Here is a 25,271-nt window from a genome sequence, read left to right as displayed (position 1 = left end):
AGTTTATAGTACAGTGTTTTTTTTTAAATGGTTGGACATATGGTTTTAACCGATATCGTCCGGAATCCCAAATGGAAAATGTTAACTGAATTTTAGTCTATCACTTTTTATATTGTCATTTGACATTTGTATCCATTAACCCCTCAATATCATTAAGGATCGTTGCGCCTAAGGGTAATTATCAACCCAATGTTAGTAACAGAAAGAAATGATATTCAAAGTGAAAAATCCAAGATCAAAATTGTGCAATTTTAGCCAATGAATAATCCAAATTTGTTTATTTATGGCGTGATCAGATCTTACAAATGTGTTGACAGTAGGAACTCAACTTATTAGATGACTCTGTTTGTGATTTCTAACCAGAATTATCTAATTGAAATATTAATTATTGTGAGGATGGAATTTTGTATATATATACATTTGTCTGTACTTAATTATGGAATATAAGCAAGATTAAATCGATTCTTAAGTAGTGATTTATACATTTTGATGCATGCTTGCTCAAGGTAGGAATATAACCATTTCATTATCCATACTTTTTATTTATTAATCGATTCATTAGAAAATATATATACTATTTAAGGCCTTTTTTGTTGCAATTATACTGAATATTATATAAAGTCAGAAACTTTGGTCACTACTCTTTACCCTCTAGTAACAATGTAGTTGTATAGTGTTCTATCTTTTTTTAAATGGCATTATCAAACTAAGTTTTGTGACAGGTTAGATTGATTGATGTTAAACGCAACTTCGGGGCTGCAGTTTTTATTGTTGGGTGAAGCCGGATAGTACTGAGAGAACAGACCTACGGTATAAATACTGAAAACTCATGTCTATAAAGGATTCGAACAATGCCACTGATTTTAACTCACAACCTCAGTGTTGACAGGCATTTGTTACAGTACTTCGACTGCCTGGGAAAGATTAGACATATGGTCCAAAAGATCGAGTTCGGATTCTCAAATGTTACTTTAGTTTCAGTCTATTTTGTCTATTTACATTTCACCCGTTAACCTCTGAATCAATGGGGATCTTTTTACCTCCAACGTTTATTTATAAACCGTTCAAAAGATTACATCCATGACCAACATTTTGCAGTTTCTGGCAATAAACATCTATAACTATATACATAATATGCTATGACCTTTGATTTCTTGACCTTAACATCAATATGGTCATCCGATTCTGATTTGTGGGCATCCGTGGCCGAGTGATTTTAGTAGTCGCCCTTCTATATCATTAGCCAGTCAATATTGTGGTTGTGAGTTCAAATCTCGCACAGGATAGGAGCGCTCGTCTTCGTGTTAAATGTCAGTCTTCAGCGAAGATCGGTAGTTCTCACTGGGCGCTCCGGCTTCCTTCTACACCAATAAACACTGACCTTCACGAAAAAGCACAATAGTATATGTAATCAAATGTATGCAGTTTTCAAAAGGTATAAAAAAAAGTTAATAACGGAAACACGATGACTTATCCCACTTCAATTTGCATAATCAAGGTTTCAAGTTTTGGATGAAAAAGCTTAAATTAAGAACTATTATAAATTGAATGCACTATGTGTTGATAAATGGTCGGTAATTATCAGTCGATGTTCAATTTAATCATCATATTGACAATATAATACTTCCATGGTTTAATCATCAGCGTAGTACTTCTATTGGTTTTATAAGGCAACGCGTGATAATTAGCGGACTGTTTAATAAAACAACTATTACTTTATATTCTATGATTACATTAAAGGTAAAACAAAATCAGGGATTCTGAATATTGTTATTTTTATATCTATACAGAAAATTACGTCTTTGGCTTTGTTTGAATTTTGCATCCCCCAATGTAAACCTGTCATTTAAAGCTTTCGTTGATTGATTCTAAATGTCTTTAACTTTTTTCAAAACAATCGATATAGTTTTAAACGATGACTGCTTGCTCAACATTGAAGCAGGGGACAGGGGATTTCAGTTTTACAATTACAAATAATCCCAATGTTATTGGTTGACCTGTTATTTGTGTTGCGAATTTACCGTTATGAATATTTATAACAGAAATGGTGGACGCACTGAACACATACGATAGTGAGAGCACCTGAAAAAGTTTATTATTTTTGTCTGTGGCACACAAATGTTCGATATGAAATATTGATATGGTCTAAATATAGATACAAAATTACTTAGGAAAATATAATTTCGAACTGAACGATACTATCAGAGGAGAAAATGTAAAGATACACTCCAAGGGAGGTAATAAAAGTATATGAAATTGAAATGTAACAGGTATATTTTCAGACGATAATTCAGAGACCATCTTTCAAATCACAACCAAGAAAAAATTAAGAGTGAGCAATACGAACCCTTTAAAAAACCATGGAAGATTTCATGTGCCAGAAAAATGATTTTTATGTCGAAGTGGTTCTTAGATTTAATAGTTTCATTAAACAATGTTTTTAACTCAAGCACATATCATTTCCTACATCATAATACACAACTGAAGAATCTTTTCTGTTTGTGAAAGAAACCCCATAAAATTTCAAAATAGATGATTTTGAAAAACTTTAGTTAATGGTGCCCTTTCAAAACATCTTACTTGTTCGTTCTGTCGTGCATAACTCTTTAGCTGCTCTTTCTATTGTCCTCTTTGTTTTTTAATGTCTTATTTCTTAAACAGCTATTTGATTCTAAGTGATTCGATCTGTACTGGGAATAGCTATCGACTGATTCGTTGTTTATTCGGTCAATCAGTCAACAAATAGTCTCGGGATTTAATATAAATTGAAGAAAAGCTAATTATCTCTAAAAGTGTGCTAGTATCAATGTAGTTATTGTATATTAGGAATCAGTTACTCTTAATGTAACCAAGCATCACTAAACCACAAATATAGTCTTCTTATTTTTGGAATGAAAGCTTTTATTTCCATTTGTTGCTATAATGCATAGTATCAGAGACGTATAATATATGTATATGTCTGGTGTTATCTGTTTGTACTTGTAGCTTGTATGATGCTCGGCTCCTCCGGATCTCAAAGGATTTCGAATAGAGCATTAAAGTATGGATACACGAAATTATTGTATAAGGTGGTTTGCGTATTTTCTTTCACTTAATATTTAGACTATGCTTTAAGAAAACAAAGTATTGTTGACGTTCTTGTTTCGTTTCAAGTGACTCTTCCACAATCCTCCATTCGATAATGAAGATCAAATTGTTGCCTAAGAAACTTTTAATTTACATATACGAATGTTTAATGGTGAGTATTGTTATCGATCGAATGATTTTATGCAATATATCAGGTTAATAGGCCAAAATTGTCTTATTTATTGCAGAATCAGTTCTCACAAAAGTGTTGCCAGTCTCAGTAGGACTTCAGCTGATGAGCTGATTTATATACATAGAGTGGTAGCAATATTTAATACACATGTACTATAGGAATATCAGCAATATTACATTGATTTTTAATTACTGGTTTTTAACGTGTTAACGCATTTAAGTTCAAGGTAGGTTAATAAAAATGTCATTATGCATAATTTTTTATTTATTGATTGATTCATGCAAGGAAAAAGTTATACAGTAGAGTTTTTGTTTTAAATATACTGCATATTAAACTTAGGTCAGAAACTTTGGCTATTAACCGTCTTTGCTTTAGGTTGCAACTAAGTGTAACAGTGGTCTTTCTTGAGTTGACAATCTCAAGCTAACTTTAATTGTGGAAGGTTGGACAAATTTTAAAAGATGTCATTCGAAATCTCAAATAGAAAATTGTACCTGAATGTTATTCTGTCACAGGATAAATTAATATTTGATATGTTTATCCATTAAACGCAAAATCCATAAGGATCTATTTCGCCTTAGGATTATTATCAGCCCAAGTTGAGTAAAAGAAAGACATAATGTTAAAAGGTTTAAAATATAACCCCAACATAGTCCAGTCAATCTAGCATAAATTTGACCCTAACCTTGAAGTTATTGCAACAGAAGATTTTAAAGTTTTAATCTTTAGCATTATACCCCAAATATACACAGAAAAAAGTCCCATAAAATATTACTTGAGGAAGACTAAAATAATCACCATTCAAAATTCCTATGGAAATTTTCATTGAAAAAGGAGATGATTCTGCAAAAAAGACAGACATATCAATACAAATTGATACAAAATTATAACTTTACTGCTTCTATTCATCAGAATGTATTGATTCTTGATTTTTTAGCCGTCATAAGAGTATAACAAACAACTATAAAGGTGTTATCACATCTTTTATCATATACTTGTAAATGGTATAATTGTACCCCATGATAAAACTTATTTGTACATATATTATTCATTAAATTTGAAGAATTGCCTTAGCCGTGTGACATGACTTTTGTTATGAACTGCTTCCGGTTTATATCAACTGCTTTCGTTATCAACTGCTTCCGGTTATTATCGCATGCTTTGCTGTAACGTTATCGGATGACATATCGACGTCATTCGACAAATTCCGGAAAATATACTTCACTGGTACGTTTCTTTGAGTAAAACATAACAAGGTTGGATACAAAATAAATAAGGAATCAGGAAAATATATTATTAAAAAATGCAAGACAAATATTACAACAAAAGAATTTTTTCAAAGTTTTTAAAATCGTTTTTGTCTGTATGTCTTGTGTTGAAGTACATGATAAAAAGGAGATAACATGTCATTTTTCATATCAGACCCCTTATCAGCCCATGGTCAAAATCATCACACGAGCCTGTCGGCTCTCGGGCTGATATCATGACCTAGGGCTGATAAGGGGTCTGATATGAAAAATGCCATGTTATAATCTATATTTATCAAGCTACAATCTAGATTTCGAAATTCACAGTTGACCATTTATTAAATTTTTCAACATGTCAAGGTAAAGAATCTCAAATTTAATAAAAATAATTAAGCATGTATTCTTCTTTTTGTGGTTTAAAGTTTCTTTAAACAAGTAAGATACTGAAAAAATATAATACACAGATATAAACAATACCAAATTTTCACATTATTTTTTCAAAATGGTCACAAACCACAAACTTGCAATTTTTGTAATGAAAAATGCACAAAAAAAAATAATTCAATCAAATTCGAACTCAAAGTATCATACTTCACATAAATTGTAAGAAAATCAACCAAAAAATTACAAAAAAAAACCTCATTTTTGCAGAATAATCTCCCCTTTCAATGTTAATTTCCATAGGAAATTAAAAAAGCTGATTTTGAGTTTTCCTCAAGTTAGATTTTATGGGACTTTTTTTCTGTGTATATTAAGGACTTAATGCTATAGATTAGAACTAAAACATGTTCTGTTGCAATTAGTTTATTAGGTTAAATCTTAGTTTGGCTGGACTAAAATTGTGCAATTTCAGCCAATAAATATTCCAAACTTGTCACTAATTCATTGCAAAATTAGATCTAACAAAAGTGTTGACAGTAGGAACTCGACTAATTAGATGACTATTACCGATTTATAATTAAAACTAAAATTAAAAAGAACCAGAATTATTATGAATTCGTATAAGCGAATGCTAGTGTGGAAGCAATTTTTATAATTCATATACTTAATATTGAAATATTAGCAATGATAAATCGATTATTGCTTTTAACGTGTTCATGCATCTTAGTTTCAGGTAGGGAGATACAAATCTCATTATCCATACTTTTTACTTATTGATTGATTCATGTGAGAAAAACAATTATACGAAAGAGTTTGTTGTTTTATTACTTAAATTATACTGCTTATAAATCTCAAGTCAAGAACTTTGGTCACTATCCTTTTACCTCTAGGAACTACTTTAAGTTTTATAGTGGTCTATCTTTTTTTAAAATGGACATTCTCAAACTAAGTTTTGAAAAGATTAGATTGATAGCTTGCTTGTTTTTGTTTTTTTTTGCTTCCTAAGCTTGATTGATGGTTAACGCTATTTTAAACATTATTGCTTTATCTCGTGGCAGTCAGTTTTTATTGGAGCAAACTAGATAGATCAGTGAGAACAACAGGCTTCAGTATAAATACTGACAGCACACGATAATTAGTAAAGTATTCGAACGCATTTATTTTATTGGTATTACCGTCTGACTTTTACTTCTGAGTTTATATTTTTGACAGGTTACCTACTCTGCGGTAGAACATTCTAGTACTCGGTCAAGTAAGGGCAACTTAAAGAAGTAAACTAAAGCTTACAATTTGAACAAATTTTTTGGAAGGTGGGTTAAACTGTTTTATATAGACGACAAAAGCCCGACAAAATCATCGAAAAACAGTCAACTTTTCCCTAATTTGCACCAATATACGTTTGTTCTTACCTGACATAGTAACAGTATGTCTTACCAAAAGTAGGTAACCTGTCAATAACATATAATAATCCGTGGTCAAGAGTTAAAATAATCTATTCCACATTTTTTTAAGTTCAGAATATATTGGAAAAGAAAAGAAACGCAAATACGGAAACGTTTCCGATGTTGGTCCTGTTGTAATGAATTTTATTGTGACGTCAACAATGTCTAAATGTAAACAAACTTAAAGAATTGCTATAAATTATAATCATAAGGTAACTGTTTATATATTTACATAACCTTGATAACCTGGTACGAAATAAAATCATACTGATGAGCAGGTTTAGGCTACACTGGTGTGTGAATCGAAATACAGTAAAATGACACATGGTGATTGAATCTATAGTCGCCGTCAGCTGAAATTCGTAGCGGTTATCGGTAAAAATAATCTTAACTATCAACCGCGTTCTCTCGAGATATAGTTTTTCTCATTCCATTCATAAATCGCGAAAAGAAAAACCACTATTGACTTACCTTTTAAGTGATCGCACTGTAATAATCCTGACCTTCACATTTTCCAGAATGTTTTCCATTGTAATTCCGCCATCTTCGTTTCTATGAGGATCATTTGTTTACATGTGAAATTCGTCATTTACGCAGTTTCCTGAAATGTTCTTTTCATTGATGTGATACGGTTTCCCGCGCTTTATGCAAATGTTATGAAATTGAACTCCACGGGAACACTTCCGGAAAAAACAATGGCGGATTCCACCATTCAAAATAGTCTTGGAAAATGTGAAGGTCAGGATTATCACAGTGCAATCACTTAAAAGGTAGGTCAGTAGTGGTTTTTCTTTTTGCGATTTATGAATTGAATGTGAAAAACTATATCTCGAGTGAACGTGGTTGATAGTTTAGATTATTTTAACTGATAACCGCTACGAATTTCAGCTGACGGCGACTATAGGGCCTAAAAAAAATGGGAGATACAGCATTGATGAGAAGCTTGCATACATTTAGCCATGGACATATGTGTCCCTCCGGCAGCAAGAGGGTTAAGGCTTACAGTGAAGTCCCCGATGTCCGTGTGGCCGGTGATATCTTGCAGAAGCTGATTTTGTCACGATAAGGGGACGACCATTTGATATTCGGGGGGGGGGGGGGGGGGGGGGGGGGGGGGCAGGAGGATTTTGAAAATAAATAACTCAGCCTTGATAATCCCAAAAATAAATGGTTTGTTCTGTGGTAGTTTGAAAATAAATAACTCAGCAGGTCTAATCGAAAGTATGAGATGGCACCAGATTCTTCATAAATTTATCTTTTTTCCCCACAAAAATCGGGAAACACTTCCCATTTTTTTTTTAATAATAAACGTATAAATAATTGGTTTCATTTAACTTGAGGTATATTGTCTAAGGAAACATTACCTCACTTTTATTTTCAGAGGGCCGTAACTACATTGAGGCAAACGCCTCATGTAGGAAATTTCAAAATCAAACGCTTGTCTCCATCAAATTCTGTTCACGGTCAGTGACTTGCAAGAAGCAAGTTCTGTTTTCCTTCAGATGTAGCCCTGATTTTTCGGAATCAATGTTTCTTATTTTTTTGTCTTTTGTTCATTGATTGCCCTTCTGTATTCTGTTAGTGTTGCATTCCTTTTGTAATCTAGTAATTTTGTTATGAACTTGATCATGAGTTTAAAAAATAACAGCAGCCACAGACTTTAAAAACTATGTGAATTCCATTTTTGCTTTATCATGCACATTGCTCTTTGGATGTTGTCCCTAGAAACTTAAGTCTCACACTGAATTTATACATTTTGCTTTGAGACCAAAATATTGTCAAAAAATTATTAAGATAATACATGCATTTTAGATTAAGAAAGGGTCTTCGGAACACCCAGAAAGCATGATTTGTTCTATAGCTTCTTGGCCTTCAGTGGCTCCAAACCCCTTTAAAAAAAATGACTCGCTCCGCTCGGCGAAATATGTTTGACACTTCTTTTATAAGAGGCTATATAATTTTACAAACAAACTTCAATACTATGTATGTATGCAATACATGTAGATGCAGTTGGGAATATAAAAGATTAATTTCTTCAGAGCATGATGATTAATTCTGATTAAATGGTACTGAATGACTTGACTATACATGTATTATTTATAATAAACAAATCATTTAAAAATTGTATGGTTTCGAACATCATAAAAATATAGTTGTGATAATGAATCATCAGTCCCAGCTTGCTTTGATGAAAATGAAAAATCTTGCTTCAATAGTGCAGAAAATGAATAATCTGTCCTCTTAGTTTACAAAAATAAATAACCGATCAAAAATAAATCCTGCCCCCCCCCCCCCCCCCCCCAGAATATCAAATGGTCGTCCCCTAACATTCTGATAGTTTTCCCCGACCTATTCACATATATTCAAGCTTTAAAATGTGACATATTCCAGCGTCACGTCATGTATGGGGTGCGAAGTGTCCTCACCCTCCAGAGATTGAATTACCAACATAAAAGGTTATATTTTGCCTTTAATTATCTCCTTCAATGATCTCTATTGCTACTTGTAATAGACCAATTTCGAGTTCGTTGCATTTCCGTCAAAAATTTGGTCTTAGCGAACATTATTCTTGCGTTTTTGATTGACTTTACGTTTTATGAAGCAACGCAGACACGAGATCATGTCTTTGGCGTGATTATCTTTTCATAGAATTTCTGTAAGCGGAAAACAAAAAACAAAAAACGTTCAGAAGTTTTTCAAAATATTTATCAAGCTGTAAGTGGAACAGAAACGATACTAAACTTAGAACAAAAAAAAATCCGCTTGCAGAAAAGTTCTACTACCCTAGGCCTAGGCCCGTGATACGTAACGTTACATGTAGTCTATCTGCGTTTGTAGGAGCATCTGTCCGTTCCAATGTTGAGCGAGCGGTTATAAATATTTTAATGCTATATTGAACGAATTTTTTGGCAAATTAAATTCTTGTAATTGATTTAATCAGCACTACCGTCATTTCTAGCCATGAAGACGCTTGAATGATAAACTTTTAATAGTGCAGAGATATATGCAGGCGGTACCCTCTATCTGGTGTTTATGTCATAAAGGCAAGCATAATTGACGATTTTTTCCGGTGAAGGACATCACTCGAAAGCTAGTGATCTATTGGTTTCTTTAGGTTTGGATATGGTAATCAAATGTTTGCAATTTCCAAAAGGTACAATTTTAAAACAGTTAATAAAGGATATACATGTGTATTCGATGTTGTATCCCACATGAATCTGCATAATCAGAGTTTGGAGTTTGCTTGTTTTTCGATGAAGAAGCTCAAATAGATAACCATAAAAAGTGGAATGCACTTTGTGTTGGTAAAATGTCGGTAATAATAGTCGATGTTCAATATAATCATCTTATTGTCAATATAATATTTCCATGGTTTAATCAGCAACATAGTTCTTCAATTGGTTTTACAAAGCAACGCGTGAGATATAGAGGACAGTTAAAACAATAATTATATAACATTTTATTATTACATAATAAATAAATCAGGGATCCTGAATATTGCTATTTCTATATTGATATATAAAATTACGTCTGTCGGTCTGTCGATCTGTTTCCACCTTTTTCTTTAAAATAATGAGCCATGTAATATCCTATCTTGTCTTCAATCTACCAAATACATGTATGAAAATGTATCTATAGAGTTTTCTTCTAATAATTGTCATCAATGAGGATTTATTGTGAAGCCAGTCATCACACATCGATTACCCTCAAAAGGTGACTGTACATACATATGACTTTTTTTTGTATATATCATTTGATTTCTTAACTTTGGGAAGTAAATAGGTGATGCTATATCTAATGCCCATTGCAGAGGGAGTGACACCCTATATCTAAAAGTAACTAAAGACCGCTAGAAAACACTCTCTGATGGACCTAACATGTACGTTGTTGACTTGTTTGAAACGAAATATCGGCACTGTCCAACTAAACCTTAATTTTCAAGAGGCAGTCCGTCCCGTTTTTCCTACCCGGTTGAATAACATTGTAGAACCTTCCTTTCGTTGTAATTTGTTTTTGTCGTAAACTTAATATGCATTAAATATTTGCCACTAGACGTTAGGGAAGCAAAATTCAAGCAATCAAATATGAATGAATTTGTGCGAATTGATTTTTATAAAAGATCTAGATTGCTTGAAGTTGCTAAGTTGCTACTATTTTGTTAACCTTATTTTTTCAATAACAGCAACATTGATCTTTTAAATAAAATTATAGATATGTATTTACTTGTACATCTATTTTCTAAATGAAGACTCTTCTCTCCAGTTACTAGTATGATATTTTTGTTAGTGAACTAAATGGTGTTGGTATCATTACAGCTTATGACAACACAGGACACTTCTTTTTCTCACAAGATCATCTTCAGAGATTCTCTTTTATGAGAGGACTTTGAAAAAAAAATGATAATTTTGTTCTTAATTTGGACTTTACCAGTAAGACTATACCAATAGAGCTTTGTCTCTAATGTAACTGGAATCTAAAATGACAGTTTTCTCCTCTCTCGAAGTTTTCGTAGTACAATTTTCGCTCTTTCTAGTAAAAATTGTTGTTTTATTTTCTGCAATAAAAACTGCAAACTGGTCAACAAAAAATATGTTTTAACATCCTCCCCCTTTCTCCGGTCCCGTAGTCTAAACAATAAACAAATGTCAAAATGCAAGAATAATATTAAGTAGCATACCAGCAAAATATTAATTTTGATGTTTTCGATTAATTACCTTTTTCATTTGACAGTTTAATTATTATAAGAAAATTTAGGTCAATGTATACATATGTATACATTTTTTTCTTCTTCATTAAATACGAATCTACAATATTGGAACTTTTTCCAATGTTTTGAGCTGCATTATTGATGTTGCATTATGTGTGCATCATAAAAGAAAATAATTGTGAAAGATAAAATTGCACATTGAATGATCGATTGCATAGGAAGTGCATAATTATGTTACAATAAAACAATGAAACAGCTAGTCATTTATGAATTTAGACTACTTTGACTACAAATAACTCTAAACAATTGCTATGTATAATTAGAACCTCATAATAAGCTCGTGTTATGTGTTTGACACCAACTTGCGATTGCTTAGGACTTTAGTTTTAATCATTTATCTCCTACAAACGAAGGTAAGAAAATTTCCATATGGTTCATGTATACCAGTAGACAAAAATGGTTTGAACGTCTTAACATATGTAAATTAGGATGTTTTCGCTCCATATCGAAACCGGAAATAGCTAGGGGTATCAGGACATGAGGTTTACTGTTCTAATACATGCTGTTAAAAACCTTAAAAAAATCAAATGCGCGAGATTTCCGATGTTATAATTTTCCCAGGTCAGAATAATCATTGCATCCTTCCTGCTGCCCCACCTTCCTTACCCATACCTCAGAATATTACATGTGTAACATGAAATTGGTCACAGGCTATCGAAACAGACCGTCAACCACAACAATGTTAAAGGAAGTTTTACATGATATATATATAGTATTTGTACAAAGTTGAACATGTATCTGAACTTTAAGATGAAAGGCCAAGCTTGTTTGATTTATAATTCAATGATATGTAAAACCAAAAGAAAACATAAATCTGACATATTTTTAATGTAAACATAAGTGGGTTTTTTTTGCGTTGTAAGATGTCCTTATATTGATAGTACGTTTAAAAGATAACCAACCTGTTATTCATTAGTAGTGTGTCCTTCAGTGGGCTGTCGGGGTCATCTTCAAACTATCATGATGAAAATAAATCATCCAGTGGACGAAATCGATACCATGAGTCCTTATTGAAACATTACAATCGTGAAATCATGACGCTATTCAGTGACCAAAAACAAAAATGTTAGATATTATTAGATACCACTCGTTAGGGCGTTAGTCCGATTGGTTGTAACTTATTTGTAAACACCAAGATTAATGCAAAAATAAAAGCTTAATATAAGTTAGGAATGGGTCTTTCGAAAATTTTATTTTATTTTATTGTTAATTATAGATATAAGAAGATGTGGTATGAGTGCCAATGGGACAAGTAATGCTCCTTGTTGAAGACCGTACTTTTATCTTTAATGTGTTACTTTTACAAATTATGACTTGCATTGAGAAGTCTCACTGGCACTCATACCTTTTAATGTCTATTTGAATTGTTCTTTCATATTACATGTTTCTTAAGTTTTTGCATTGTCAAGTTGGGATTTTGTATTTGAAACTCCGATTTTTAACTGAACGGCAAAACACGAATGTGTCGATTAGACAGCGGGGATCTTCGGGTGGCACTATATCGGTTTTGTGAAACATGATAATTTCTATGCACAAATTTAGGCTCTTGGCCTTGTCAACAAAATAATTATAATCTTTATTGCAAAATTACACCCATAAGGGTCAAGCAATACAAACAAACAAATATACATTTTAAATATTTTAAAATACGATGCAATACAATACAATATAATAGAACATATTTTAAAAGTTCAATTATAAATTTATGTATAAAACACAATCATGAGCTTGTCTGAAATATACACACGTTTTTGTAATTCTTTGACTTTCCATGTTTTTTTTCAATTTCTTTTATGATGGAAGATGAGCATGCATTGTTAATTTAATTATTCTATTTCTAATTCTAAATTCTAAATTTGAAAAAAATACAAATTGAAAGCCTTCATGCTGATTGCAATACAATAGACAAGACATTTGAAAAATAATATTTTGATTATTTTATCATGAACTCGAAAATAGAAAGAAGTGCATAATAAAAGAATAGTTCCTTGTGTATATACATGCATTGAATGGCCTGTGGATATTGTAAATTGGGTCATATATTACGCTTACCTCAGAATTTAAGTTTCGTTTCGCCCTTGTTAATCGATTGTAAATTTTGATATACCGATAACAACAAAGACCTGACAGAAGACACTAGATGGTCCTAGATTCAAATTCGACGAAGAGCGGAACTTCATTTGATCAAAGCTCAGCGAGGACAATAATAACGACCTAGACATAATATAGAGTTATAAAAGTGTTTATATATAATAACAATAGGATAATGGTGTAAAGCGATTATGTTGACAAGTTGACCAAAGTTTTTGTGATGTTTTGATAATGTATAGTCATCCTTTATTTTAATGCAGTGTAGTGAAACACAATTTTAAAACCTTTTGCAGAAATGTCAACATTGACTCTTTGTTCATTTAACATGGGGTCCACAGAAGAAGAAACAGCGATGGAAAACAAGAGGAAAGTAGTTATAGCAATGGATGGGAGCGAACATGCTATGTATGCATTACAATGTAAGTAATTATACTTGACAAATATTGTCGCAATATTTTTTACAGGATTATTATGAAAACATTAGTGATGAAATTGTATATAATATAATTTTTATTTAACATATAATTGATTTTTGAATTGGAATATAAGCGGAAGGAAATTAAATGTGCATCGTATTCATAATGCACTACAGATGTGCAGTATGTAAACAAACGTAGCCATGGGGTTTTAAATAAATACTGTATTGTCATTTTGTTAACTATTATAAATGTATGCACTTTGCTCTCAACGCGATCAATACTTTTATCATTTTACATATTGTACGTGTTGAGGACATAAACATATACTGATATAAATGAAATCCATTTATATCCTAGCGATTAGATTTTTTTATTAAATGTAAAATATGGCTAAGGTCTAGAGGCTAAGTTATTTCCTGTCACAGACGACGTTGAAATTCAATTATGTTTTCGTTGTATATTTGTTACTGTGGATTGCACTTTGTCTTTTTTTTTTTTTAGTTTTATCCATGGTACAATGTATTATCTGTTTTCTTTGGGATTATGATTTTCGAATGTCCCCCTTAATTGGTATCTTTCTCTTTGTTTTGCTTTTTGCACATTCAGTGAAATATCTGGTCAAATGAATAAGTTACTATCCGACGTGTCGGTGGTCGACCTATTGCAAGGCACATTTTAATCCCTTTTTAGTGCCAGTATGGCATATATCCATCTTAATTGACTATTTTTTGCAGAACCGGCCTCTTCCTTGAGATTCCTGTCTGTATATGCTTGAAATATTTTCCACTGGATGTTAAGCAAACAACAATTAATTAATTAGTCTAAATAACTGATTCCGTATTTAATTAACGTTATTTTACATAAATGCAGTGCATACACTTTATTTCATTTTGATTACATACAATCTCTGTTTATTGTGCATAGCAGGCCAGGGGCGGATCCAGGCATTTTAAAAAGGGGTAGGGGGTTCCCAACCCAGGATAAAGGGGGTGGTTCCAGCTATATGTCCCCATTCAAATGTATTGATCGGCCAAAAAAAGGGGGGTTCCAACCCCCGGACACCCCCCCCCCCCCCCCCTTTGGATCCGCCAATGCAGGCAATACAATAATTGAAGTATAATACATGTATGTAGCTGTTATTTGCCACAACCAAAATTGGTTTTTGTATGTTTTGAAAATAAAGATATATTAAAGTTAATAACTGCCTCGTTAGTCACATGGTGACGTACTCGCCATTAGTGTGGAAGGTCATGTTAGGTTGGATCTCCGGCCGAACCAAACACAGACTTAAAAATTAGCCTAAGCTGCTTCTTAACCAATAGAGTGGGAATTTGGATTGAAGACGAACGACTGCGTGGCTTGAAGTCAGCTAGGAGATTATTTTTACCCTAGCGGTCTCTTGGTAATTTCCGTGAACTGTAATTCGAAACCACCCTAATTTCATGTCTAATTTAATTTAAAAATAAAATATGGATCATAAAACATTTTAGTGCAATCGTCTAATCTTCTACCATAATTCTTAACGAACAAAATACCATTAGTCTTTTTCCACGTGAGTTTTTCGGCTTAAACTTTTTATTTTGTATTTGATAAGACGTTCGTATATTGGTGGTGCAAAAATGATAAAGGATTTTCCAGAAAATGCATCAATCGACAGTGTTTAAGATATTGTAATTGTATTTTTATAATCCGAATACAATCAGTCACAATAAAGTCAGCATTTTCTGCGATGCATGGAAACAGGTATTAAAAAAAAAATCAAAAATGATAAAATTCGCCGAATGGAGCAGCGCGAGTACAGTACGCTAATCCGATTTGAGCCCAATATAATTGCATGAAAATGTACATGTCTTCTATCAATATACTCAAAAAGAATTATTGTGTATGCTGTCCTACTCTCTGTGACAATAAGTTTTGTCTTGACACCTCGTCTAGGGAAAAACCCTGGACCCTTTGATTAATTCCTTTTTGTCGAGCCTGCGACTTTTGTTGCAGAAAGCTCGACATAGGGATAGTGATCCGGCGGCGGCGGCGTTAGCTAACTTCTTAAAAGCTTAATATTTTAGAAGGTAGAAGACCTGGATGCTTCATACTTTGTATATAGATGCCTCATGTTACGAACTTTCAGTCAGTCACATGTCCAATGTCCTTGACCTCATTTTCATGGTTCAGTGACTACTTGAAAAAAAAGTTAAGATTTTTTGTAATGTTGAATTCTCTTTTATTATAAGTAATTGGATAACTATATTTGGTATGTGCGTACCTTGCAAGGTCCTCATGCCCGTCAGACAGTTTTCACTTGACCTCGACATCATTTCATGGATCAGTGAACAAGGTTAAATTTTGGTGGTCAAGTCCATATCTCAGATACTATAAGCAATAGGTCTAGTATATTCGGTGTATGGAAGGACTGTAAGGTGTACATGTCCAACTGGCAGGTGTCATCTGACCTTGACCTCATTTTCATGGTTAAGTGGTTATAGTTAAGTTTTTGTGTTTTGGTCTGTTTTTCTTATACTATATGCAATAGGTCTACTATATTTGGTGTATGGAATGATTGTAAAGTGTACATGTCTAGCTGACGGGTGTCATCTGACCTTGACCTCATTTTCATGGTTCAGTGGTCAAAGTTAAGTTTTTGAGTTTTGGTCTATTTTTCTAATACTTTATGCATTAGTCAACTATATTTGGTGTATGGCAATATTTTATGATCTATATGTCTGTTATGCAGGTTTTACTTGACCTTGACCTCATTTTCACGGTCCATTGCTAAGTGTTAAGTGTTTGTGTTTTGGTCTGTTTTTCTTAATTTATAAGCAATAAGTCAACTATATTTGTTGTATTGAAAAATTGATAGCTGTACATGTCTGTCTGGCATGGTTCATCTGACCTTGACCTCATTTTCATGGTTCATTGATCAATGTTTCGTTTTCTTTGGTTAATGTTGAGTTTATGTGACAGTTGTAATAAAGCTTTATATTTAGGTCTATCAACATAATATCAATGATTAGTAAAGAAGGCGAGACATTTCAGCGTGTGCACTCTTGTTGTAATTATTTGCAGTCCACAGTCATGTTAGTATAAAATTTATAAACACTATGAATAGGGAAAAAAAACAAATTTAATTTATATCTATAAAAAGGCATTCATAAAGGATTATAGTTGTCGCTTTCTTAACGTCCGGTGACAAATACTTCATCACTTTACAAAAGTTTACAAAATATCCATTATTTATACGAGATTGCAGAGTTGGAAAACCAGAACTTTTGGAAATAAGTTAGCCGTGCAGCAGGCCACATTTGAACCACTCTTAAGAGTTGATGCAAGGGTTGGTTAACTTCTATGCATGCCATTTGGTCTCTGGTGGAGATTTGTCTCATTTACAACAATACCACATCTTTTTAATTTTTTGTTTTATATATCCAGTTCAACCTATGTAGTAGCATCAAAGAAGAGAGATAATTGAATATTGTATTACAACAACCAAATTAACATGCACAATTCTATCAAAAGAACTAACTATTTTAAAATGTATTTTTCAGGGTACAAAGAAAACGTCCATAGATCAACTGATTACGTGTACCTGATACATTCCATAGAGCTTCACCACGTGCTTCATAATTCAAAATGGCAGTATTGTAAGTCTTACTCAGTTCTTTGTCGTCCAAAAACTTCATGTGACATACATTGTACTAACTCAAAATGGCAGTATTGTAAGTCTTACTCAGTTCTATGTCGTCTGAATACCACACGTGACAAACATTACTCAAAATGACAGTATTGTAAGTCTTACTCAGTTCTTTGTCGTCTGAATACCACACGTGACATACATTACTCAAAATGGCAGTATTGTAAGTCTTACTCAGTTCTATGTCGTCTGAATACCACACGTGACATACATTACTCAAAATGACAGTATTGTAAGTCTTACTCAGTTCTTTGTCGTCTGAATACTACATGTGACATACTAACTCAAAATGTCATTATTGTAAGTCTTTCTCAGTAATTTGTGGTCTGAATACCATACGTGACATACTAACTCAAAATGGCAGTATTGTAAGTCTTACTCAGTTCTATATCGTCTGAATACCACACGTGACATACATTACTCAAAATGGCAGTATTGTAAGTCTTACTCAGTTCTTTGTCGTCTGAATACTACATGTGACGTACTAATTCAAAATGGCCATAGTGTTAGTCTTACTCAGTTCTTTCTCGTCTGAGACATGTGACGTACTAATTCAAAATGGCAATATTGTAAGTATTACAATTTTTTGTCCTCCTAATATTACATAGCTCAATATTGTTACATGTAAGTTTATGAAAAAGTGCCGGAATCGATGGGTCATTATAAAAACTGCCCAAATTATTTAATATGAAACAATAAAGGGTGGCAGGTAAATGAAAATTACATATATAAAGAGATACATGCAAAAGAACAAATTGAAGCCCAATTTATTCGGATCCAAGGCCGTCATTCGACTTCAGTAGCTACGAATGGTCCATTTTTGACGGGAAAAATCAACTTTTTGATATGGGACGAGCTCTGTCGTCCAATGGCCCCAGATTGTCTCATGGGCAAAACAGTCGAGCAGAGTAAGCTCGGCCTTATTGAAAATAAAATGAAAAATATTAAAAACAAATTTACTAAAAATTAAATTAAAAAGGGAAAAAAGGATGTTCATTCTAGAAGTCCTTGTGATTAAATTCACAAAATTACAGCAACCTGACGACGCAAAATAAAGAACCAAACACCATCCGAGGTTTATCGTTTTATCCATATAAACCAAATATTGAAATTTGTTTGATTATAGAATGAATTCAAATTAAATTCACCATGGTAATATTATATTTATACAAGTCGTTATAGTGTCTGATCGTCTTCATATTCCAGACTTGTTATGACCGCTTTTGTATCAAACAGACTGAATTTCTACTTTTATTCGATTTGCTAAAATAGATTATGCATTTATAGGGAATGGTTGACATGATACTCATATAAATGTTCATAAGTCAATAAAAATAACTATTTGATACCAATTAACTATATAGAATTATTGTCTGGTGACTGTCCATTAATAACCACAAGTAATATTAGCGCAAAGGACAATTTTTTACTTAGCATGTTGTTCCGAAAGCTGTTTTCGTGAAAAATAGTTAATATATCCAGCATGCTATCCTATAATTGACTGCGCCACAGGCTTACATTCAAAACAGTTGTTCTTTGAATTTTTGGAAAATAAAAATGCTATTCATAGGAAACATTTTCCATGGAAATTTCATGAATATAGTAATATGAATTTGTGATGATCGCCTCATGCCACGAAAAAAACCTTGAAGTCGCAGAAAGCTCGACATAGGGATAGTGATCTGGCGGCGGCTACGGCGGCGGCGTTAGCTAACTTCTTTAAAGCTTTATATTTTAGAAGGTGGAAGACAAGGATGCTTCATACTTTGTATATAGATGCCTCATGTTACGAAGTTTCCGTCAGTCACATGTCCAATGTCATTGACCTCATTTTCTTGGTTCAGTGACTACTTGAAAAAAAAGTTCAGATTTTTTGTAATATTAAATTCTCTCTTATTATAAGTAATAGGATAACTATATTTGATACCAATTAACTATATATTCGGGTTTTTGTCTCTTTGACACATTCCCCATTTCCATTCTCAATTTTATTGATATGCCCGTCAGACAGTTTTCACTTGAACTCGACCTCATTTCATGGATCAGTGAACAAGGTTAAGTTTTGGTGGTCAAGTCCATATCTCAGATACTATAAGCAATAGGTCTAGTATATTCGGTGTATGGAAGGACTGTAAGGTGTACATGTCCAACTGGCAGGTGTCATCTGACCTTGACTTCATTTTCATGGTTCAGTGGTTGTAGTTAAGTTTTTGTGTTTTGGTCTGTTTTTCTTATACTGTATGCAATAGGTGTACTATATTTGGTGTATGGAATGATTGTAAGGTGTACATGTCTAGCTGGCAGGTGTCATCTGACCTTGACCTCATTTTCATGGTTCAGTGGTCAAAGTTAAGTTTTTGAGTTTTGGTCTTTTTTTCTAATACTGTATGCAAAAGGTCAATTATATTTGGTGTATGGAAATATTATATGATCTATATGTCAGTCTCACATGTTTTATTTGACCTTGATCTCATTTTCACGGTTCATGGCTCAGTGTAAAGTTTTTGTGTGTTGGTCCGTTTTTCTTAAACTATATGCAATAGGTCAACTATATTTGTTATATGGAAGAATTGTCAGCTGTACGTTTCTGTCTGGCATGGTTCATCTGACCTTGACCTCATTTTCATGTTAAATTCTCTCTTATTATAAGTAATTGGATAACTTTATTTGGTATGTGCGTACCTTGCAAGGTCCTCATGCCCATCAGACAGTTCTCACTTGACCTCAACCTCATTTCATGGATCAGTGAACAAGGTTAAGTTTTGGTGGTCAAGTCCATATCTCAGATACTATAAGCAATAGGTCTTGTATATTCGGTGTATGGAAGGACTGTAAGGTGTACATGTCCAACTGGCAGGTGTCATCTGACCTTGACCTCATTTTCATGGTTAAGTGGTTATAGTTAAGTTTTTGTGTTTTGGTCTGTTTTTCTTATACTATATTTGGTGTATGGAATGATTGTAAGGTGTTCATGTCTAGCTGACAGGTGTTATCTTACCTTGACCTCATTTTCATGGTTTAGTGGTCAAAGTTAAGTTTTTGAGTTTTGGTCTTTTTTTTTAATACTTTATGCATTAGGTCAACTCTATTTGGTGTATGGAAATATTTTATGATCTATATGTCTGTTACGCAGGTTTTATTTGACCTTGAACTCATTTTCACGGTCCATTGCTAAGTGTTAAGTGTTTGTGTTTTGGTCTCTTTTTCTTAATTTATAAGCAATAAGTCAACTATATTTGTTGTATTGAAGAATTGTTAGCTGTACATGGCATGGTTCATCTGACCTTGACCTCATTTTCATGGTTCATTGTTCAATGTTTCGTTTTCTTGGTTAATGTTGAGTTTATGTGACAGTTGTAATAAAGCTTTTAATTATATTTAGGTCTATCAACATAATATCAATGATTAGTAAAGAAGGCGAGACATTTCAGCGTGTGCACTCTTGTCTTGGTTAATGTTAAGTTAATGTGACAGTTGTAATAAAGCTTTATTTTAGAACTAACAACATAACATCAATGATTAATAAAGAAGGCGAGACATTTCAGCGTGTGCACTCTTGTTTTTCTCCTTTCTGTTTGTTGTTTTTATAAGACTCGTAAACAGTATCGCTCCATTTTCCTGATTTGATGTCCCCGAAAAGATGCAACATTTATTACACTCCGATAGAAGTTTCAATTCACCTTTTACTTGTAACGAAACAGAAAACATTGAATCCAGAAAATTAGGCGTCGTGTGAAAATTTTCTTTGAAACTATGTATTATACTATTTTTAAATGTTCGAGTAAAAGCTAATTACTTACAGTAATAAATAATGAAGAATAAATATAATACGCAATCTCTATTTTGTACATGTTTGTTACGACTGCAATAGCAACCTTTAGGTAATAGAAATCAAGAGAAGCGCATTCATAAGTTTGACAGCTATATTTGCTTCCAACAATGTGTAAATTTATAAAGAACGGCATAGAGATGATCGTTCGTTTAGGTTAGAACTTCTTAGTATTACTTTATACATGTATATTTAATTTGCACATGCTATATGAATTTGTATAATGATAATATGTATTATGTTCTCTGTAACAATTATTTTAAGAAAATAAAGTATTCATTTATTCATTTAACAGGCGTTGATTCAAGGGGCCCATTTTTCCAATGGTAAAACATGGTCCTCTCACTTCCAATTTTTAATGAATGTAAGGATTGCCCCCGCTTCCTCCCAATAAAATCCGGGCATCTACACCTATTAAAATAAAAGCATATTCTGCTTGATTTATTAACGAAGTATCGGACTTGACACATACATACAAATAATGCAATGTAATAGGCGACTAACCAGTTTTCGAATTTGAGTTACCTCCCGTTTGATACGAAATATATAACAAAATAAATTCTATGTTATTTTGGTGTGTCCTATATAATAGGGAAAACGGTACTATTTATGCTGCCATAGGCGACAATACTAACATTTTCTAAACTTACCAGTTTTTATAATAAAAACCTGGATAAAACAGTTATGTGGGATGTTAATACTTCATTACTGTATTCTAAAAATTGAAGCCAAATAGTATCATGACCAATTTCCAACGGAGCTTGTTTATGTTATCCATGCCCACCGTCATTTTGCACCAAATTTATGAAATTTTGGAAGCCTTTTCGAATAATTCTCTAGAAAATATTTCAATCGGTTTTAAAATTTATATTGTAAATTTACACACTGCAGTTATTCATAGATAAATAAAAAAATATATTGTACCCTTACATCCAATCACAGCGCTCCTAAGTTGACTTCCTTCACCAGTCTTGGGTACACAATAGGCCAACCTAATGCTGGGAAAATGTAATACTAGTAGTCTACCGTTTTCCCTATAAATATTAAATGAATATGTCCATTTACCGTACATAGAAAGATCATAAATATATCCATTATATTATTTGAATTTTCAGCTCCACAACATAACAACATTGAAACTGTAGGACCATTGATAAAAGAAGAACATGTAATCATTCAAAATAAATTGGAAAAATTCTCACAGCATCTTAAAGATCTCCAGGTAAGGTTTCAGCTTCTTATTTAGCTTTGTTTTATTGGCGCAACATCTAGTGGCATAACAACCATTGAACAAAAGTAAACTGGACTTGACGATAAGAAAAATAAATCCGAAAATAAGTTGAAATTCTTGAGAGCGAAGTTCTTTCATTCAATTGTTAACGTCATGTTTGTTTCATCTGACAGAAATTTCTCTTCAAACTTTGTTGTTATAAACAACAACACCATAACACTTGTTCCTGTTGGAAGACATCATGACAGTGTATATACCGTTTTTGTCGATAGAAATTTGTTTAGGTTATATTGGAAATAATATTCCAGATTTTTTCTTTTATTTTTGGATCTTATATATCATATTGAAACTTCTATCTCATGGCAGTCAATTATCGAGATTCTGGGTCAACTTTCCTTGATTGATGACATCCCTAAATTGCACTTTTGATTTAGTTATAAGTTTTCCTTTATTATTTTTAGATTGATGGCGAGGCTAAACCAGTTGAAGCCAAAAGCGCGGGAGAAGGTGTTGTGCACGAAGCAAATGAACTGGGTGCCAATTTAATCATTACTGGTACCCGAGGATACGGGAAAGTTCGTCGCACAATTCTGGGAAGTGTTAGTGACTATATCATACACCATTCTTCAGTGCCTGTTATTGTTTGTCATAAAAAGAAAGAAAAACATTGAAACGTATAGTAGGAATCCAGTTTGTTTCCAAGAATTAACAGGACCGTGTTACGAACATAAAACTGCATCGGAATATAGTCCATAACATTTAGCATTAAATCAGAACTTTAAAATGCCATGATTTTAAAGTGATTTTTGAATGTAATGAAATATAACTTACAATTTTATTACGTCATTGTCATGTTAAACATTTACTGTATACAATTGTCCGATGTATCAAATGAATCCTTGGTGAGTTGTATCGATTTTTTCATGATTCTTGAAAATAAAATAAGATCTAACTGTTTATATATATATAATATATGTGGTATATCAAATGAAATCCCAATATAAAACTCTCGAATATTATGGATACAATAAAAGGCACATCTAATGATAAGGATCGTGTTCTTTCCTTTTTAAAACATTCTCAAGAAGTACTTGGATGTACCTGATTAACGTCTCGTTAACGTCTCATTAACGTCTCAGAGACGTTATCAAGAATAGAACGATGGACAATCTGCGGCCTGAATACTTCTTACTACCTGATTGGAAGATATATAACTGAGACGTGAATAATTAAAGTTCGTTGATTGGTTGAGCTATCCAAACCTTGTTAATGTCTTTCAATCCCGTAGAGTATCGGATTTGTACTATTTTAGCAATTATATTTTGCTAGTCACAAATCATTCATGACGATACACGGGTAACCTTTATCTATAAAAATCGCAAACACGTAAACACGCACATGATTGTTTCACATTCAATCCAATCGCTCACTGTTTCGTACATTTTATACATGAAAAACATAAGAAAACTTGAACATGGTTATGCTATTCCATGATGAGAGAATGAATTGTTTGACAAACAAGTAAAGCATTTACAACCATGATTTGAAGGAATAGTACGATAAGGACCTTATTTGACACACAACATTAAACGACATACTACGACTTCATAACATGTGTGGTAAAAATTGTTGATTAATATGCAAGGCTATTCTGAATGAATTAATCTACAAAGTGAGAACACTTTCCACTTTTATCAGCAAAGAGACGGCTAGCTTATTTCGAAAGCTGTTATTTGTATTTAATCTGCAGTTGATTGGTCACAACACCAGAACAACTGTTCGATGTATTATATATTTAACACTAGTACCGATTGCTCGCTGTTCAGTATACCCAGTTTTACTTGTTTTTGGTTTGAAGTCCATAGTGTCAAAAGGATTTAGGATAAGCGTTCACTGTCTATCGTCCTGTTTTACCGGTTCTTGTTTTCTTGGATTTTTATGTTTGTATCGGTTGTCTATCGTTTATTGTCATTATTAAAGATTTAGAATGCCATTCCCTTTTTAACATAAAAAAATATACTTGGGTTCAACTTGGTATATATTCTTTACTGGAAGCTAAGGCTACTATAAAGTCTCCGCTGAAATTCATTAAACCTGTGTAAGAAGACAAAATGAAATATATCATAATATTTCTTAATAATTAAAGAGAATACTTTAAACAGCAAAACTGATCAGCAATACAAAATCTAAAAAATCCCTATATGATTGCAACATTGATTGTCATTGTACTAGTATCGTCTGCGAGGATAATCGAGCCATTGTTGTTTATTACCGGTAGCGACGGAATTGTCGTTGCCATCAACATCTTTTTAGTTTTTTGCCTATATGAAGTCAGTTTGATATATTTAGGAACAATTTTGTGAAAAATGACGTTACTATCGGTACATATCGAGCATTTAAATGAATGTTGAGTCTTAATTAAATTTTCTTGCCAATCTTAACAACCTCCTAAAACAGCGAACAATACATTATTAAGTTATGTTCAGTCAATTTTCAGACTTATCGACTGCGACAAATTCATAACTGTTCTTAATCATTTTGCCTTTAATATTCATACAAGTAAATTACAATGATATAAAGATCTGCATTAAAGAATTATAAACACTGGACACTTTTAATTTGCAAAACACTCATTTGCAAATCCGCCGCCGCCTCAAACAAAAGCTACAATATCATGTATATAACCAAAATGTGCGGAATTACATGGGATTCAATAATTTCATTGGTTTTCTACTGTTTCTTTCATATTTATTTTGCAATTTCAATTATAAAAACATGGGATTTTCAATATCCCATGGGACAGGGCAAAATCCCATGGGATTGACCATTATCCCATGGGATTTTTTTTGGTCCCATGGGATAATTGTAGTCCCATGGGATATTTGTTGTCCCATGGGACAAAAAAAATCCCATGGG

The 25,271-nt window shown here is 32.8% G+C and overlaps 1 protein-coding gene across 3 annotated transcripts; it reads left to right on the top strand.

The window, feature by feature from the left end:
- Window positions 1-6,443: 6,443 nt before the first annotated feature.
- LOC134701075 (uncharacterized) lies at window positions 6,444-23,312 on the top strand. Of its 3 annotated transcripts, none has more exons than XM_063562219.1 (5): window positions 6,444-6,541; window positions 13,482-13,607; window positions 17,150-17,245; window positions 22,240-22,346; window positions 22,817-23,312. In XM_063562219.1, the coding sequence occupies exons 2-5, from the start codon at window positions 13,484-13,486 to the stop codon at window positions 23,024-23,026; spliced, it is 537 nt and encodes a 178-aa protein (XP_063418289.1). In that variant the 5' UTR covers window positions 6,444-6,541; window positions 13,482-13,483; the 3' UTR covers window positions 23,027-23,312. The 3 variants fall into 3 exon arrangements, with proteins under 3 accessions (XP_063418289.1, XP_063418288.1, XP_063418290.1); XM_063562218.1 differs by lacking the exon at window positions 6,444-6,541 and adding an exon at window positions 11,554-11,658; XM_063562220.1 differs by lacking the exon at window positions 6,444-6,541 and adding an exon at window positions 13,182-13,327.
- Window positions 23,313-25,271: the final 1,959 nt, after the last annotated feature.

This window comes from Mytilus trossulus, unplaced genomic scaffold, assembly GCF_036588685.1.
Source record: "Mytilus trossulus isolate FHL-02 unplaced genomic scaffold, PNRI_Mtr1.1.1.hap1 h1tg000211l__unscaffolded, whole genome shotgun sequence".
In the NCBI taxonomy this organism is placed as follows: Eukaryota; Metazoa; Mollusca; class Bivalvia; order Mytilida; family Mytilidae; genus Mytilus; species Mytilus trossulus.
Note: the sequence above shows the minus strand (reverse complement) of the source record. Positions and strands in the feature narration are given on the sequence as shown.